Source organism: Protopterus annectens, chromosome 9.part0, assembly GCF_019279795.1.
Source record: "Protopterus annectens isolate FY-2018-M chromosome 9.part0, PAN1.0, whole genome shotgun sequence".
In the NCBI taxonomy this organism is placed as follows: Eukaryota; Metazoa; Chordata; order Ceratodontiformes; family Protopteridae; genus Protopterus; species Protopterus annectens.
In genome coordinates, this window is record NC_056743.1 from 1775193837 (window position 1) to 1775211892 (window position 18056).

The window sequence follows — 18056 nt, forward strand, 5'->3', positions numbered from 1 at the left end:
TCTAAAATACTGGAAAAATCCATCCATGCCCAACTCCTCAACCACCTGCTTGAAAATCAAATTTATCCCACTCAACATGGTTTCAGACCACTACAGCCCTCCTCTCCTTCCTTGATACAGTTATCCGGGCACAGGATTCTGGTAAAATAATCGCTTCTCTTTTCCTTGACCTCTCCAAAGCTTTCGATACCATTTCCCACACTATCCTCCTCTCTATACTGTCTACCCTCCACATTTCCCCACCTACCCTACAATGGTTCAATAGCTATCTCTCCAATAGGTAGCAATCCACCAAATGGCAACAGTTTTACTCTCCCTTCCTCAATGCTTCCACAAGGGTACCCCAAGGCTCCATACTTGGTCCTGTCTTATTTAGCATCTTGGACAGGTGATCCGCTGTGGGTTCTGTCTTATTTAGCATCTTGGACAGGTGATCCGCTATGGCGACCCCTAACTGGGAAAAGCCGAAAGAAGTAGAAGAAGATTAACAACTTTCACACTACTCTCCCACAGTGCTCAGTAGTCCAGTATGCTGATGACTCTACAATAATATGAACTGCAAATTCCAGCTCTGAACTCCAGAAGATCACCCAGAATGCCCTCACCTCTACTGAATCTTGCATGATTAACTATCATCTTGCCCTAAATCCAAAAAAAACTAAACTAGTAATTTTTACCCCTAAGAAAACTGGTTTATATTACGTTGTCGAAAGCACATGTGTTCAAACGACGTGATATCGAATTGGGAAGTTCGAAATGCAATAATTTCGAACACACAGAAGAGTGATTTTTTTCCCAGGGAAAAAAATCGCTGTTCCGATACAAAAATAAAAAAACATGTACACTTCAAACTTTTACTAATGTGGGGGGGGCTTCACCCCCCCCCCCACTTAAATATACCAACTCCGAGATCGCACCACAGTGGAGAAAATAGCAAAGCCGTGGAAACGGCCCACCAATTTTTTTTCCCTGGGAAAAAAATAGGTGTTCTGTGGCTTCGCTATTTTCACATTTCAAACTTCCCAATTCGATGTTACGGTGTTTGGACACGTGCGTTTGAACTCCTGATATAGACCTAAGAAAACCACTCCCCTAGATAAACTCTTAAGTATATAAGCCCCAGACACCACTATAGAAGTTGTCCCACACACTAAATTATTAGGCATTATTGTATATGAAAACCTAAACTTTGACCTACACATAAACATAACCTAAAAAAAAAAACACACACACACCAAAAGCTCGGTATATTGTACAGGCACCAACACTTTCTTAGCTTCTCTACTAGACAAACCCTTGCAGCTACATTTTTATTACCCTCTCTCCTTTATGATGTCCCTCTCCTCATTAATATCCAAAATTCTACAAAATCCAAACTTGATATGTGTTACAACAGAATAGCCAAATTTGCCACCATGGCCAAATTCTCATCTCACTACTGTAACTCACTGAAACAATTAGGCTGGTTGGAACTCCCCCACCATCTCTCATTCACCCAACTAACTACAGCACACAAAATAATCTACCGACCCACAGACTGTCTTGCTCTATCAACTCTTTTTTGCCAAATGTGATCCAGCAGGCAACTAAGATCTGAAAATCATCTACTTCTAAAAGTAGAAAAGCCCACCTTACCGGCTGGTCAACTGCTCTACTCCTTCACTGTCGCCAAACTATGGAACTCGCCTCCTCCTTCTATAAGAAACACGGGCAGCACCACCACCTTCAACAAACACTGAAAAATCATCTCAACTCTTCCTGGCTATGTACCTGCTCTATAACCTAACCTCTTCCTTCTCTTTATATTATAACTGAATTCCTATGCTTTTTTCTGCTAGTGACTGATGATACTTTCTCCATATTTATTATTTTTTGTTGATACTGGCACAATAATGCTGATTAATTTATCTCCATTTTTACCACTCTGAATTAATCTGGCAACCAATTAAGTCCCTGCTTTTATGTATATATTCTGTATATGTTACTCTAATCAAACCAACTAAGTTCCTGACTTATGTATATATTCTGTATATATTACTGTAACCACTGTGTGTAACACTGTTTCTACTTCTGTACCAATTAATGTTTAATTTTTTTTCCTACATCTATGTTCTTGTCGGACCTTTTCTCCCCAGGCTTCCACCGAAAATGGTCTATTTTAGGCCCAGTGGACTTTCCTGGTAAACAAATGCAATAAATAATATAAATTATTCTGGGATTATGTTTTCTGATACTGCTTGTAAAGGTTATTCATTATTTTTCTTTGATAGATAACTTTCTCATTGCATTATCCCATAAAGTTTTTTTTTAGTTGTCTTATACTTGAATTTAACCCTAGTAACTCAGACGAACCCAGGAGATGTGCATTCACTAAGTTATTAATCATTTACACATGGTAGTTTCCTGGACTTAGTACTGGTTAAACAAACTCTTGTAGGATCTTTAACCAGTTGTGTCAGTTAATGTGAGTTAGCAATATCCAAGAATTATAAAGATATTTGTAATTAACCATGTTCCATCTTAGATTAGTGTAGTTAGTCACCCACTAAAATTGTAGGTGTAATGTCCACTGTTCTGTCTAGCTTTTCAAGGAAGTAATAAGGCCTGGACTCCGATATGCCACCACAAGTCTGCACTCTCCCCAAGGGTGAATATTACTTATTTCAGAGTGTTCAAGTTTTTTTCTCCAAGCAGGAACTTAGCAATTCAAGCACTAATAATAGTACAGCTCCATGCCTTTTATATCTGTCATGGATTTTAGTAAGGTTTAAATCCATCAAGAATTAAGTCACCCAAACCCCAAGTTTCAGTGATAGCAGAAGTCTTTTAGTTATTATGTGCAGTTAGAAAAAACTCCTCTTACTACTGTCTGAGACTTTAGGCATTAGTTTAGTAAACTTTACTTCCACTGCATTATTTCATGTATGACATTTTTCCTGAAACACTTTGACCTCAGGGAATGTGATACATGTATGCAAGAGATGCAGAAAAAACAACAACAAAAAGACCTGCATTTTCATTGTGTCTGTATGTCATGATGGAGCATTTTGCCATTTTGTTTACTAATGAATGAAAGTCTATTTAGTTTTTTGCTGCAGTCAGTTTCATTTGTATTAGCTATGCTAAGGATTCATTTAGTTTGTCGGTGTTTATGTCCTAACATTGTATGATGTACAGCGAATCGTAGAAATACTGAATTAGTAGCTCTGATAATGAGTACTAACCCCCAGCCTCCTCTTACCAACAGCCTCACCCCCAGTTATTGTAGATTTTCTTCTGTCATCTTCCTTTTGCCCCTCTTTACAGCTTTTGGATTTTATAATGATCACTTACTGATTTCCAGTTTTTGTGTGTTGTTGCTTTTGCCTCCATCCTCTTCCACTGTAACCCCGACTGGAGGTATTTTGCTCGATTTTTTTTTTTTTTTTGGTTTAGCCTCACCTTTTACATTTTGTCTATATTATAGATTGCTGAAGCTTTCATTAATTACCGTCTTACATTAGCCAGTCACTGTTTGTAGGTAGCTGGCAAAATTTCACACCTACCCATTCCGTATCTGTATTATTTTTTCACTCTTGGGATATGAACTTGTAGTCATGCTGTGACTGCATCTTTCTACTTTTTATCATTAATTTTCCCCTTTAAAGTTTTAATAGTACTTTCTGTTGATTGAAGCAGGACTAACAGAATCACAAGTAAGCAACAACTCTTTGTCTGTTTGGGCTATTTTTATGATAACCTCTGGTCTAACCAAGCTCTCAGTTAGCCATTCTGTTCTCTTTGCAGTGGGTGGCACTATTACATTACACGCCATTGTTAGACAAATCTTCCATTTCCAGGGAAGAAGGGGTTACAGGCATAAACCTTGTGTTGCTGCAACGTGTGTGGCAAGATCCATGGACTGGCAAGCCTACTGCATTGTAACCATGGTAATGTTTTGGGGGATGCTTTTTTGTTTCCTCTGGGGTACACACATGCACTGAGGTTAGAACTGATGCACATGCTGTTTGCATGTCTTTGTTAGTTCTCCATAATTGTGCCTCACATTCACAGAGGGCTTGAACTGAGATTCCCGTGGCCTCCACCAGGACCCCCCCAGCCTAACTGCACAAACCTTCCTCCTAAGAGCAGCACTGTAGCCACCAGTTGCTCATTCTGCCCTACCCATGGGTGTCCCTTCAGCCACGGGGATGGTAGTTGAACCCATGTCATTGGTTAAAGGGATGGACACCTTGCCCATTCACCATCCAGCAACCATTATTTAGTGACTGCAGCTTGTTAAAAAAAGTGCTTTTTTTGTGGGGAAAAAAAAAAAGCTATGTGTACTTCCAAGACTCTTGTTTTTGCACAGTTAATGTGTTGTTCTAGATACATTTGTCTTAGGTTTCATTATAGTAAATTTGGTGACTTGGTAGTGGAGTGGGTAGAGGAAGACCCCTGTGAAGCATCATTTTTTTTTTTTTAATTATTTCCAACGTGAATGCTTAGAGGAATAATTTTGGAAGAAACCTGAAGACTGTGGCTTTGATCAGCAGTACTGAATCCATTTAAGGTGGTACCATCTGTTGGACTCCTTGGCTGTCAGAGCAGGTTGGTAGAGTACATAAGAAATCTGGTGCTATCTTAGTTACAACCAAGTCCTTGCAAAAACTTTAGTCCAATCCCAATATGGAAGGATAGCTGATGGGCTTATATGGTCCTTACATGGTGGACTGCTATAGCCATTCATGCATTTTTCCTTAATTCAGTGATAACTATACATGTTGAGGTAGGTCTTGCTACAGTTTACCCTGATGTATTATCTCCAGAACACACAAAGCCTTTTCAGCATGCATTCTAACATATAAATATAAGTAAAGCAACTGACAGGCTTTTTTTCTTTTCCACTTTTGCTAAAAGCTGTTGGGTTATGTTACTGTAATGTCATGACTCCATCATGTGATGTGACTTTTTCCCTGTATCAGTGGCATTCCTTATCCCCCAGCACAACTTCCATTTTAATATAGTGCCTTCAGAATTAGTATTCAGTTAGCAAGTGAGGACTGACAACCACCAAGCATTGATTAACTCTAGGTAGTGATTACCACCAAGCGCAGATTACCACAGAGCACTGATCACCCCTGGGCACTTGACTACCAGCAAGTGCTGATAACCTCTGGGCATTGACTACCCCCAAGCACTGACTGCCATATCGAAGATCACAGGTGACCATTGAGCACCAGTTACCACCCAATAAGATTATCACTGAACACTGACTACTGCTATGGAGGAGGCCTTCCATGGGTCAGGATCGCTTGAGGCCATCAGTCTTGTGTTGAAGTCCTAATTCCAAACCACAGAGTTCAAAGACAGTGTGGCTGTCAGCTTCTGACTATATTTACTGCATTTATCTAGCTAGCATTTCTGGGTCTTTGTCATTTCTGATAAGACTCAAGATCTGTAAAAACTGCAAGCACTGTAGGCAAGGAAAGTAAATATATATTTTTTGTCTGTGAGTTGCTTAAACTGATAGAACTGCTTTCTGTTTTATCTGCTCCATTTTTTTTTCTGTTTGAAGTCTGCTTGGCCTTGTGCTATTTGTTCTATGTGGCAGATAGACACTTAAGTTATCTAGGCTGCACATTTCACATGTTTTTTTTTTTTTGTTTGTTTTTTTTATTGGTTAATTTGTTTCTTGAGATACTTAAATACACAGAGAATTTCTGGGTCTTTGTCTTTTCTGGCAAGCGGTGATAGTCTGGTCTGTGTAGGCTGAGATTCCTGAATGATGACATTTTATTGACTGGAGGACTTATTAATCAGTTTACCATGTTTTTAATGCCTTTATAAATTCTTTGCATTTGAGTGGCTCTTGGTTCATGTCTACAAAGCAAAGTACTTTTATTGAATAATCACACTTTTTTAAGCTCATTAAAATACACTGCTGTATCTTCAAGATTGTTTGTGGTAGCATTTTACTGTGGACACTTTCACTGTGCTTTTACATCAGGAAGACTGTGATTATCATCTAGTAGCAGTAGGTGTTTACCTGGTCTGCTTGAGTTGGGAACCACACAAAAGGGCTCTAAGTGGTGTTATTTTATTGGCCAGAGGGCTCAGCAGTCAGTTTTCTGTAGCCCAATCCTGGTATAAACTCTGCACATTTGCATGGAGCTGTGCCAGTGCCCTGTACAGACACAAACATCTGGAAACATTGCTTATTTTCAGTATGCTGTGAAAAGTTACTGTGCTAGTTACCTTATTGTAGCACACAAGATTGTTGCTGCTGAGAGTGCATCTGGTTTGGTTCTGGGCAGCATTGCTGGTTAGGTTAGCTGCAGATTACACCATGTAAGCACCCTTCCCTCATCTGGTTACAAACACTCTCCATTTCTGTCCTTTCAAGTACACATTAGGGCCTGCAACTATGGGTGGGCACTTTCCTGCTGTCTCTGCATCCAGCTTGGTGGTCATGGGTATCCTGTGGCAATGTAACAGTTGCCTTATGTACACACACACTTAAATTCTCAAACAGACAAATACAGTATGTGAGAGACATAGTTACACATTGACACTGGAAGCTAGACTCTCACATATACACGCGAAAAACAACAAACAGGTTGTCAGTGACTCACACACTTATCACTCACTGCACCCACAGAGGACCACACACACAGACCAACGTATGCAGAGGTGCTCACATGTAACTTATCCAAACATCAAAGGCTTCTCGGGCGTAGTCCTTAGAAACTCTGCATATACACAAAGAAGACAATTCCCATCACAGTACATGAAGCCACATATTGTGTCTCAACTACCAAGCCCATAAGGAAAAACACTCCACAACCCAATATTTTGATCAAAGGAGACTCCATTATGAGACACACTGATGTCCCGCTTATCAGGCGGAATAAGGGGAGGTTACAGTTAGTTGCCTGTCAGGGCCAGGATTCGGCAGATCACACAAGCACTCGGGTCACTTTCAAAGAACTTTTATGACTCATAGTTCATGTTGTGTGAATGACTTAAGGCATATCTCCTTGGACTATATTAAGAGAGATATGATTGAGCTCTCTGAATGTGTGTCACAGGCAGGTATGAGCCTAGCATTGAACAGTATTCTGCCATCTCTAAGGATGATGCCACAATATCGGCAGAAAATGACTGTCTTAAACAATGGGCTTAGCTACTGGTGTCATTCCAAAGGGGTCCAATACTTAGCAGCTTGGGAGGACATGGTTGACAGGCCACACTGCTTTGCCAGGGATGGTCTTCACCTGTCACCTCTAGGCTTTCTTATATTAGTCAAAACATTATCCACCCCATAGTGCATTTTTTAGGCATTGCCAGACAGACAAAGCTTCCAACATAACAAAAGCTACTCAAGACAAGCTAAATGTTGTACTGCTCAGTGCTAGGAGCCTCAGCTAGAAACTGCAGTCCTTGAAAGATCTCCTCACCCTGGAGAATTATGACGTCTCTGCAGTTACTGAAACATGGTTCAGATCCATGGAAAGCATTCTGGCAGTGCATGGCTATAATGCCTTTCGTGGAGTTCGAGCACCCATTGAAAATGAAAGCACAAAAAGGGGGAGGTGCATCTATCTACATAAAGGATAAGAAAACCTAAAGGCTGGTCAAACAATATGACATGCTTGAGCTACTCCATGTCCAACTAATGATGGGAAAAATCCATTGCCATATTTTTGCTAGCTACAGGTCCCACACCATGAATCAGGAAACCCATACATCATACCTAAATTTACTAGAATCACTTACTGTCCAGCCCAATACCATACTCATATGCGATTTTAACTACCCCTCCATTAATTGGGAGGTATACACAGCCACTAACATGCAGGCCCAAAGATTTCCTTAGTTTGTAAATTCAAATGCCCTGGCACAGCTAGTCTGCAGTCCCACTATGTTTACAAATATCCTAGGTCTAGCACTCACAAATATGGGAATAGTGCTGTACCCCCCCCCCCCAGTGTGGTGTCCTTGCTGCTAAGATCACAAAGCAATCTCCCTTGAAGTAAAGGTAAAACTAGCTCCGTCTTAACCCCAAAAAACTTTAAGAACTTTTCTAAGGTAAGTTACCCCTATTAAGGGATGGCATAGCTAGTTTTGAAGCTCCCCCAAATACAGAAAACACAGAAACCTATGCAGAGGCTTACACAGAGGCCCTGTATGACCATATAAACAACTGCATAGAAGTGACAGCACCAGACTGAAATTAACCCAGGTCAAGCCGCAAAAATAATCCTCCCTGTGGACCCCTGTATTAGTAGGTTGTACAACAAAAGAAAGAAAATCCTGTTGAGAAGTAAGTGAGAATGTGCACATCGTAGCAGAAAGTCCCTCATTAGTCTAAACAAGTGAATCAGGGAACCAGTCAAGTTTCTGAGGTAAAAATATCCTCCAAAGCTAAGGATTACCATAAGGCAGTTTTCAATTATGTCCGCAATCTTAAGGGCAACACCCAACAATGTGCAGAATTAGTTGTAGCTGGCATCGCCTGTACTCAGCTGGAAGATGTAGCAAATCTGCTGGCCAACAAATTCATCTTAAATTTCACTTCTCCATCACCCGCAGTTCTCCTTCAAGAAATACCATCCATCAGTCCACTGCCAGTTATCACCAAAGATCCGGTTGCCACTGTACTCTCTAAAGCAAAAAACACAGCTTCAGTGGGGCCTGACGATAAACGTAGACTTCATCAAAACTAGCAAAAAACGAATTAAAAAATACCCTTTATATAATATTTTGACTCAGTTAATCCAATTATACAGTCAGTTTAATTTAACAGTTAATTACTATAAATTTAAAGAAGAAGCACACTCCAAAACTCTAACCTTGCTGATATAATAATTACAAATTTTCTTATTAAAATTATATATTAAAAAATGCATACTCCGTATTTCATTTCATCATCCCTTTCAATGAACAGGGATGGGGTATCTGCTGTTTTTCATAAATATTTTTTAAACTCGTATGTTTTTTATAAATTATTTTTGGATCTTCACCCAAAAGTTGTTATAGGGCCTCATCAGACTTAAAGATTGACCAATATTTCAAAATAAGATTCTTAATTTCATTACTCAGTGAATGGTAGCAGACAACAAAATATTTTCTGAAATCAGAACTATCAGATGAATCCCTCTATGATTTTGGTTGTTCTAAAATAGATCCAAATCTTGAGGCTGTCTGGGATAAAACTTTGTCCTTGATTTTTTTCAATGAAGCTCTTGGGTTACCCTCTGTCTATAAACATGTTAAGTAGTTGCCCGCATTCCATATTTAATACCAGATCATCAGTAATCATCCTACTGATTCCAACAAATTGCCCTTTAACTAAGGACTTCTTGTAGAACATCAGAAGTGAACTGGAAAAACGCAACTATGAATTTGAGAATGTGGGCTTCCAATACATGTTTGACTTGAATTTGCCTTCATCTTTATATACATTTAAGTAACTGGCAGAGGTTTTGGAAATAGTGTGAGTAAACCTTGAGTAAGGAGTAGTTGAAGTAATGAAAGTTATAAATTCATCTGATCTACTCCTTGTATCTGTCCATATTATAGAAATGTCATCCATATCAGGGACCAGTATTCCTTGTATGGGGAATTGAAGGGTATATTTTGCTCACATGCCCACATAACAATATTGGCATAAATGGGTGCACATACTGCACCCATTGCCACACCTTGAATTTGCTTGTAATGCATTATTCACCTTCGAATTAAAAAATGGTGTAAGCCTAATTCCATAAAATTCATCAATATTGTATAATATTCTGCTAATACCGTCGGACAACATGGCAATGCTTCAGAAAAGCTTTCCAAACCACTTGATAATGGAATCTGTCCAAATAGACTCACCACATGTATACTAACTAATAAGGTGTCATTAGCACTTAAATCTGCAGATACCTGTTTCAAAAAGTCCCTTGAGTCTCTTAAAATGTATTTATAGTCACTCATGAATACATTTAACGTTCTATCAATGTAGGCAGCTAAAGGATAAGTCTTGGAATTTTTAGCAGTGACTGTGGGTCTCATGAGAGGATTAGAAGTATCCTTGTGTACCTTTGGAATGCCAAAGATCGTTTGTATCCTAGGCTTCTCGATATATAAAAATTCATATGTAGTGCATAAAATAAGACCATCAAGCAATAACTCATCTAAATACAGATCAGCATTGTGATACACCAAATTAATCTCATTCAGTAACCCTGTGACATATTTATTTGCATTTAACAATAAATGTAGCATTTTGCCAGAGTAGTCAGCTGAATCCATCAAATGAGTACAACAGCAGTTAATACCTCTTGGTCTTTCCCTGGCCCCGACCTCTCAAGACATTATATCTTTCTCTTTTCATTGACTGATATTTTTTTCTTTTCATTGACTGAGGTCTCGAGTTGGTCATTAACTGCTCCTTCATATCGATGCTTTGTCCAAAATGGAGCAGATGAAGGGTCTAATGGATAGCGTGGTCAGAAGGACATCACCCAGTATTGGTTGCTAAACTTGATCCATTTATGGTGTTTGTATCAGTCCTCATAATGGGAACAGAAGCATTTAGTGGAGAACTGGACATTTGCCTAGATTTAGGAGCCTAGGTAAATGGCTTTTTTTAATTTGTTGGTGGTTCTGATGAAGTTTATGTTTTGATAGGAGATAGACGAAAGTGCTTAACCTATTTTGTACAAGTTTTTGTTTACTTTGGACTGTGATTAAAATTAACAGTCGGTTACTGTTATTCAGCGTCCTTGACATCCTTGAGCTGCCTTTGCTTTTTTTTAGTGTGGTTACGCTGCTTTAGCCTTTTGGTTTTGGTCTTGGTCTGTATAAATCCCTACATCATCAGATGGATATCCAGTTGGCTCACGGACAGGACACATTGCTAAAGTGGGTGAATCCAGATCCAGCAAGAGGCCAGTGCTTGGGACCACTTCTGTTTGGAGTATAATTTTCTAATACATGGTCTAACAGCTTTCTTCTACAGAAAGATAATGAATCCTGAATCAAATTTAATAAATTAAGATGTATCTTGCCCATTTCCAGTGCCTGTGCATTTAATAGTGTTGTGAGCCTAACAGTTCTCACTCTGCTACAGTTATAGCTACCCTAACTTTAGATACCATTTCAGAGCATATCTTCACAAGCAAGCCTGTTGTATGAGCTGCCAGATGGGTCACATTTCCTAATCACTCATACCTCATCTTTTCTATTGCTCAGTCACTTCTTCCTTCACATCCTCTGTTCAAAACCTGTAAGCCAACTAACATCACCCTGTGTTTGTAAATAAAGTAAATAACCTTAGTTTGCACTGTTCTATACAGTTAGTGTTGCTTTGTTTTGTTGTATTCTATTTTTTTCATACCTTATCACTCAGTCAGTCAGTAAAAAGCAACTGTGCTTGTATTCCACTTATTTTACATATAGCACGTGTATGCTTTTATGTTACAACTGTGTGTGTATGCCACTCATTTACATATAGCACATCTATGTTTTTGTGTTACACTACACGTAGCATATGTATGTTTTTGTGTTAATTTTGCAGCATCTTGGCCCAGGTTGCAGTTGAAAAGAGACCTTTGGTCAAGCTTACTTATCAGGTTATCAAATTAATAAATAAAAGAATCTAAGTCACTGTGCTGTTATTACAGCAAATAATAATTGGTTTCATTTTTTGTGTGTCAGTCACTCAACAGACCTTAGGCTATAGACTTTCCATTTCTCCAACACAGACCCCTCTGTCTTATGTAATTGCATAGGCATCTTCATATAACTTGGGTATTCAGCTTGACAAACTAATAGTGGTGTGGGAACAGCTGACAGTTTGGTGGCCATGTTACAGGGTCAGTTTTTATTTGGTTAGGCATGACCTACACCCCTACCGTACAGACTAACCCTCAAGGAGAAACATGGAGCTTAAGTGCTGTTACACAGGACTAACCTGTGTCATCTGATAGAAAGTAACTCTTGGGAAGATTAACAGACCCTTTTTATAAAGAACGGAGCTGAGTTCCCGACTAACATTCCACCACATGAGATGATAGTCAAACGTCTGTCATTGACAATCATTTTCAGTTTGCATGTACTGATACTCAGAATATTTATTTATTATTAATTTCCATTCATTGACCATGAAAGTCCGACTGAGAAAAAACAAACTTTTCAGCAGAAGCCCAAGGAGAAAAAGCTCCACACAAAATTATACAATGGCAGTGCATTAATACAAAGAATAGCAAGGTACATAGGATGACAGCTGCACTGCAGAAACACATGAGCAAACAAAAACTTTCAGTAAAGCACATGAATGTAATTCATATCCTGCAATATTGTGATGAGCTTGCATTGACATACAATTGGTTAGGCATAAGTTACATTACAATACAGTAATAGATGTTTATGAGTAATAAAGTTGGGTACTTTGATTTGATGCTAAAGCTCAAGTTGAGGTGGAAAGAGAGAAACTACTTCAGACTGGTAAGATTAACTGAGAGAGAGGTATAGCAGTTAAGTACTTACATAAACTTTCATGAGTGATAAATTATATGAGAAAGACTTGTATTTTGAAACAAAGTGATGGTTAGGAGGCAGGCCATTGCATATAGTTGTATTACTGGATGCAGTAAAACTGGGAGTAGTAGATTACACTGCATATTTTAGTGCTTATGCCTAACGTATTTGCCTGGAGTTGAAAATGGCTATGTGTTTTGTGTTTCAAGCTTATGCAAAGTTTTTGGCAGAATATTAATGCTGGATTGTAAATAATGCATTTGAAATATTAGTTTTCTTCTTCTTCTTTTGGCTTTTCCCGGTTAGGGGTCACCACAGCGGATCACCTGTCTGCTCATGATTGGCAGTGGAGTTTTACGGTGTCGAGTTGCCAGCCCAGCACCCAGCCTTCCACAGAAGGCACACACACTCATGACTAGGGCCAATTTAGAGTGTCCAATCCACCTACAGCATGTCTTTAGGATGTGGGAGGAAACCGGAGCACCCGGAGGAAACCCACACGACCACAGGAAGGACATGCAGACTTCGCACAGAAGGCACCTCAGCCGAGAATTGAACCGGAGAACCTATTGCTGTGAGGCAGCAAATTGGAATATTAGTTTTAAATTCATGAAAAACAACATTTTTATATACTGGGCTTTTATTTTAATCATGGCAAGGATGCAAAAGCTTTAAAATGTGAAGTGTGCACTGTACGTTTAATATTTTGTCTGAAGCATGAAACTGATAATGGAGTATCAGTTTTAAGTGAGTATTTTTCTTTCTTTTCTTTCTTTTTTTTTTTTTTTTAAATTCTCAGGCACGGATATAGGGATGGATGACTGGACCCATCTCAGCTATGCTGTGGTCGTAGTGAGCTTTGTCATTTTCCAGCTTTTATTCTCCTTCATGAGCCATTTGATCTCTGATTCTGTCTTCCAAGGTTACAAAAAACTCACAATAGAGAAACAGACTGAGTGGAACTCCAGGTATGAGCAGACATTGTTACTTTTATTATCTGTAGGGCAGACGATGCCACATACAGAGGTTCTGAATATTTTGCCAGGTTCTGGTTTCAAATGTAGCAACAAAATTAAAATATAGTACAGTCCTTTAAATTCTGTTTTCTGGAAACAGAAGTTTCAGAATTGTAGATGTGACCACTTTTTCTGTAGAATGTTTTATGCAGGTTAAAAATATTTTAGTTTAGTTTCATTATGAAGCATGCAGCTGTATATCATGTGAAAAAATGTTAAATTAGCCCCCGCTCCAGTTGTGTGGCAGAATAAAACCCTATTGCCTAAACAACTTGAGCTCAACCAGTAGCTTGAGCATTTGCTGGTGCTGGAGGGTAGGATGGGTTAATGTTTCCTAGCAGGGAGGGGGACAGTTTGGAACTCTCCAGTGCTACAGTCAGGATTTGGCCACTGCAGCATTTGCTATCTTTCATGTGCATAGGAACATTCACTAAACCTATCATTCTTGTGTTATTGCACAGTGTCCATTGCACTTTGGTCAAACATGAATGCTGTATAGAAATGTGTCTTCTTATGTCCTCATTTTATGCAGTCCAGGCACGTGTTACTGCATGACAAAGCTTTGATCTGTGCCTTGCCCAAAGAATATGCCATTAACTGTATAGGACTATCGTACATCACTCATAGAGTGAGTGTGCCATCTGAAGTCTTATACAATTAGAATTTTAAAAAGCATACATAAAATTAAGGAGAAAGGTCAGAATAATCTTGATTTTTACTATTTCTGAGAGGACCTTGCTGTACATATAGTGACAGCTTACCAGTGGTACACGTAGTCTGAAAAATAAGCTACCTTAAAAAATGTTTTTTTTCTGTATGCGAGTTGCTTGGGTGCAGCATTGTACCAGTTTACGTTTCTCTTAAATGAAGTAAAATAGCAGCTTTAATTGTTATTTCTATGGTACTTCTGGTCTCAGAATCCCATCTTCCATTAGGAATCCTTGCAGTTGGCGTAACAGTTGTATACTTTAACATACATGACTGATCACTGATTCTGCTGTAACAAAACAGTGGAAAACATCCCCAGCAGTGTTGGATTAAGTAGACCTTGGGCAGTTTTCAAAGTGTGTGTGCGCCCACCACCCCATGCATTTATTTCTTTTTTGGGCACGCATAAATGCACATGTTCTCTTGGATTCATCTTCTTGATTGCTTTAAACCATAAAGACTAAAGACTGGCTGACAATGCTCTCATGATCAAGTTAAACATTCTTATCCACAGACAGCACCCAGTACCCAATAATTGTAGCTTCACTGTTGACTGTGTACACTTCAGATGCCTAACTGTGGTAAAGTAAGTAAATAATAATTATGGCTGCAATAATGTTTCACACAAACCGGCAGTATCCCAAGTATTCATACTTATTTCACACAAATGTGCACTAGTCCTGCAAAGCCAGACTGTTTAAACTAAACAAATGACAAAAGGGTATAAGTCAGCTTATATCAATAAACAGCACCCCAGCAGTTTTAGCCGCATTGCTATGTATAACTCATCTTATTGTGATAAAAAAAAAATCATGGCATCCTGTAATTGTAAGGTTACATTTAGTAATTTTAGTAACTACCAGACAGCTGAGAGGATAGCATAAAAGACCTATGGCTTCAAAACAGCTGTTACAGAGCAGAATGCTAACAAACATTCCACTGTGTTATAATCATCTTGTGCATGGTTATCATTGTCCACTACCACAATGCATTAGGGCTGAATGGATGATACAACCTTACGTTGTACATTGTCCCAGTGTGGTCCCTCTGCCTGTATAACATACTGTTCTTGTCAGTTTCCTCTTTGTGCATGTATGCAGATATAGTGCCTGATGTACAGTCTGGTAATTTGCTCGTAGGCAACCCGTACCTGCCACACCTACTAATCTGATTGTACTGCAGTGTATAGATCTAGACATGCATGTGCTACAGTTAGTGTGTATATATTCAGTGCTGACCCAGTAACTTACAAATTCATTGCATAAACAGCTCTGTTATAGACTTTCCCACAGACTGATGCAAGGAATAATGTAGCAATCTAGAGCAATAGGTCAGTGGAACAAAATGGAAAAACATTACATAATCATTCTGCCACTATACCACAGTACTCCACATAAGTAAAGAGTATTAACCTGTTTAATCATTTAAACTGTGATATATGACCAAGGGGTTAACTCAGAAGTACTTTGCACAATTGGTAGTTCAAATGCCTATAAACTATTTAAGACAGCTTGGGGGTGGGAACGGCACCTAAGATATGGATTACGGTTTGAATATTTCCAAGCCAAAACTCTTTATAGCACATCTCTTCATTGGCCTAGTAGAATAATTTAGTTTTGGTTTTGTTAAGTAATGTGACTGTAAGACATTTTATTCATGAATTTCTGTGCTTCTGTATTGAAGTACGATCATGTTTTCTTACTTACTGATAACTGTCTAGCAAGGGCTCACAATTAGACTGAGCTTGCTGTTCGAATGAAAACAGGAATGTGTAGCACATGGGGGTAGGGGATAAACAAGATGACCGGTGGAGTAAAATGTAGTACGGATATGGTCCAGGATGTTGGGATGGCAGAGGCAGAGGTAGGTTACAAGATGGGGGATTAGTAGTCCTCTTTCTTTTAGCAATCAGTGATCACAGAGAGAAGAAAATAAAACTTGTCTGACCTTCCTTTATGTATTCAGTAGAGAGGAATAATGATAGCTATGAAAAGAATGGGTTGTTAGGGAAGTTGGGTAAGTGCTTGCTGGACAGCTGAGAACGATCATGAGGGGATTAGAGAGAATTTCTTGTTTTCTCACTGGTTTTCGGTTTCTGTCTTCCTCACTAAGCACTACACAGTTGTGAGTAGGTTTTCGTCTTCCTCACCAAGCATTACACAATTGTGAGTCTAGGTTGTTGCAGTTTAGTTGCTGTGGAAGATCAGGTCTGGAAAATAAGGATGGGTTTGGGTGTAGGAGGAAGTAAAAGCTTTTAGTACTCGGCCTCTTCTTTGTAGATTAATGCAACCTTTAGTTCTCTTTGGGTGGAGAAGATGGTCTGGTAGTAATGGTTCCTCTTTGGGGAAGGGATCCTCTTATTTCAGTTTACATAACTGGAGGTATTTGCTAAAAAAGGTTTACATGGAACAGAAGCAGGGGTTTCTTCATTTTGGTCTGTAGAATTTGTCACATTGGTTAATGGGCTCCCCTTATAGCAAGGGTGATTCCATTGTCCTTAAAACATTCTAATAAACATTCTAAAAGGTATATGACACTTTTGAGGAGGGATTTTAAGGAATTATCGGTGGTATGAATTATGGTTTTCATCTGTCCACACCTAACCACCTGCATGCACCTCTTAATTGGCCTTTTAAGTTGTTTAGTTCTGTTAAATAAATTTCATTCATGCATGATTTCTTTGTCCCCTCCCCCCTCTCTCTTTATTTTTAAAGTTGGAAGCATGTTCTTCTTATGCATCACTTTAGAATCACAGCAAGGTGATAGGGGATTGCTAATTTTAGAGATATTTTAAGTACAGTTATGTGCTGTGTATGGTCCCAACATCATCATCCCCTGACATTACAGATTCCAGTTTTGGGGTTTGTGAAAATGAAGATATGTTTGGTGGAGACATCAACTTTATTAAATTCCAGGCCACAGACGGCTCAAACTTTGCTTTGGAAGCAGTGTTTGTCGGGATAAAAGTGCATGGTCTGTGGGACAGAGAAGATAGACCAAAACACATAAACATAAAAGTGATGTTAACACTTAAAAACATTTTACAGAAAACACCACAGGATTGTGGTACATAAATGTGGGGGGGGACCAGATCTTATTTGATATGCAGACTGGCTGTGGTAGCCTCTGAGATAGTTGACAATCACATGGCCGATGTTTGGAGGTTCGAGTCGAGCTGTGTGAACCCCGCATTCAGAATGTGGGACACTATCATTACTGACTGTCCAAATATGCCCTGACTTCTGGACCCATGTTAGCTCTTGTTTCTGGATCCAGAGCGGTAGGGGGTTTTGGCACTCTGTGTAATTTTTGTACCTGCCTGTATTCAGTATGCCAATTTTCGAGGAAAGGTTGTGCTAATTTGTAGATTTGACCTTCCGAGCATCGAGTTTTCAATCGTAAACCACCTCAGATATAGCTTTTAGCACAATCTCACTCCATCAAAGCAAAATTATGTGGCAGGCAGGATGAGCAGGACCAGGACAAACTCCATTGAATGGAAATTGAATCAAGAAGCCTTCCAAGAATTGATCCGTATGTGGGGAAAACCTCAAACAGATTTTTTTTTCTCCTCCACCCACAACACTCAATTGGCAACATTCTGTTCCAGGACTCCACACCAGAAGGCCTGAAGGTGGTTGCCTCATCTTTTCCTTCCACCAATATCTTGCTTTTCCACCCTTTCCACTAATGTCCAAGGTCATTCTGAAGACTCAGAAGGACTTTCCAAAGAATCAAGCTGCCTCACAGACTCGACCTACTCAAACAAGGGAATTTGATGCATCCCAACCCCAAACAATTGTAACTGACCACCTAGATGAT

At 39.2% G+C, this 18056-nt stretch overlaps 1 protein-coding gene across 6 annotated transcripts in view; it reads left to right on the plus strand.

Moving 5' to 3' along the window:
- Positions 1-18056, plus strand: part of LOC122812252 (TLC domain-containing protein 4-like) — a 1080923-nt gene that overhangs the window by 396980 nt on the left and 665887 nt on the right. For 5 of the 6 annotated variants that reach the window (XM_044084636.1, XM_044084635.1, XM_044084640.1 and 2 more), the window contains one exon: positions 13310-13478. In XM_044084636.1, coding sequence (XP_043940571.1) covers positions 13324-13478 — 155 coding nt within the window. In that variant the 5' untranslated portion in view covers positions 13310-13323. Of the gene's footprint in view, positions 1-11400; positions 11407-11805; positions 11808-12857; positions 12862-13309; positions 13479-18056 lie in introns of those variants that run through there. The other variant, XM_044084639.1, reaches the window with a different exon arrangement.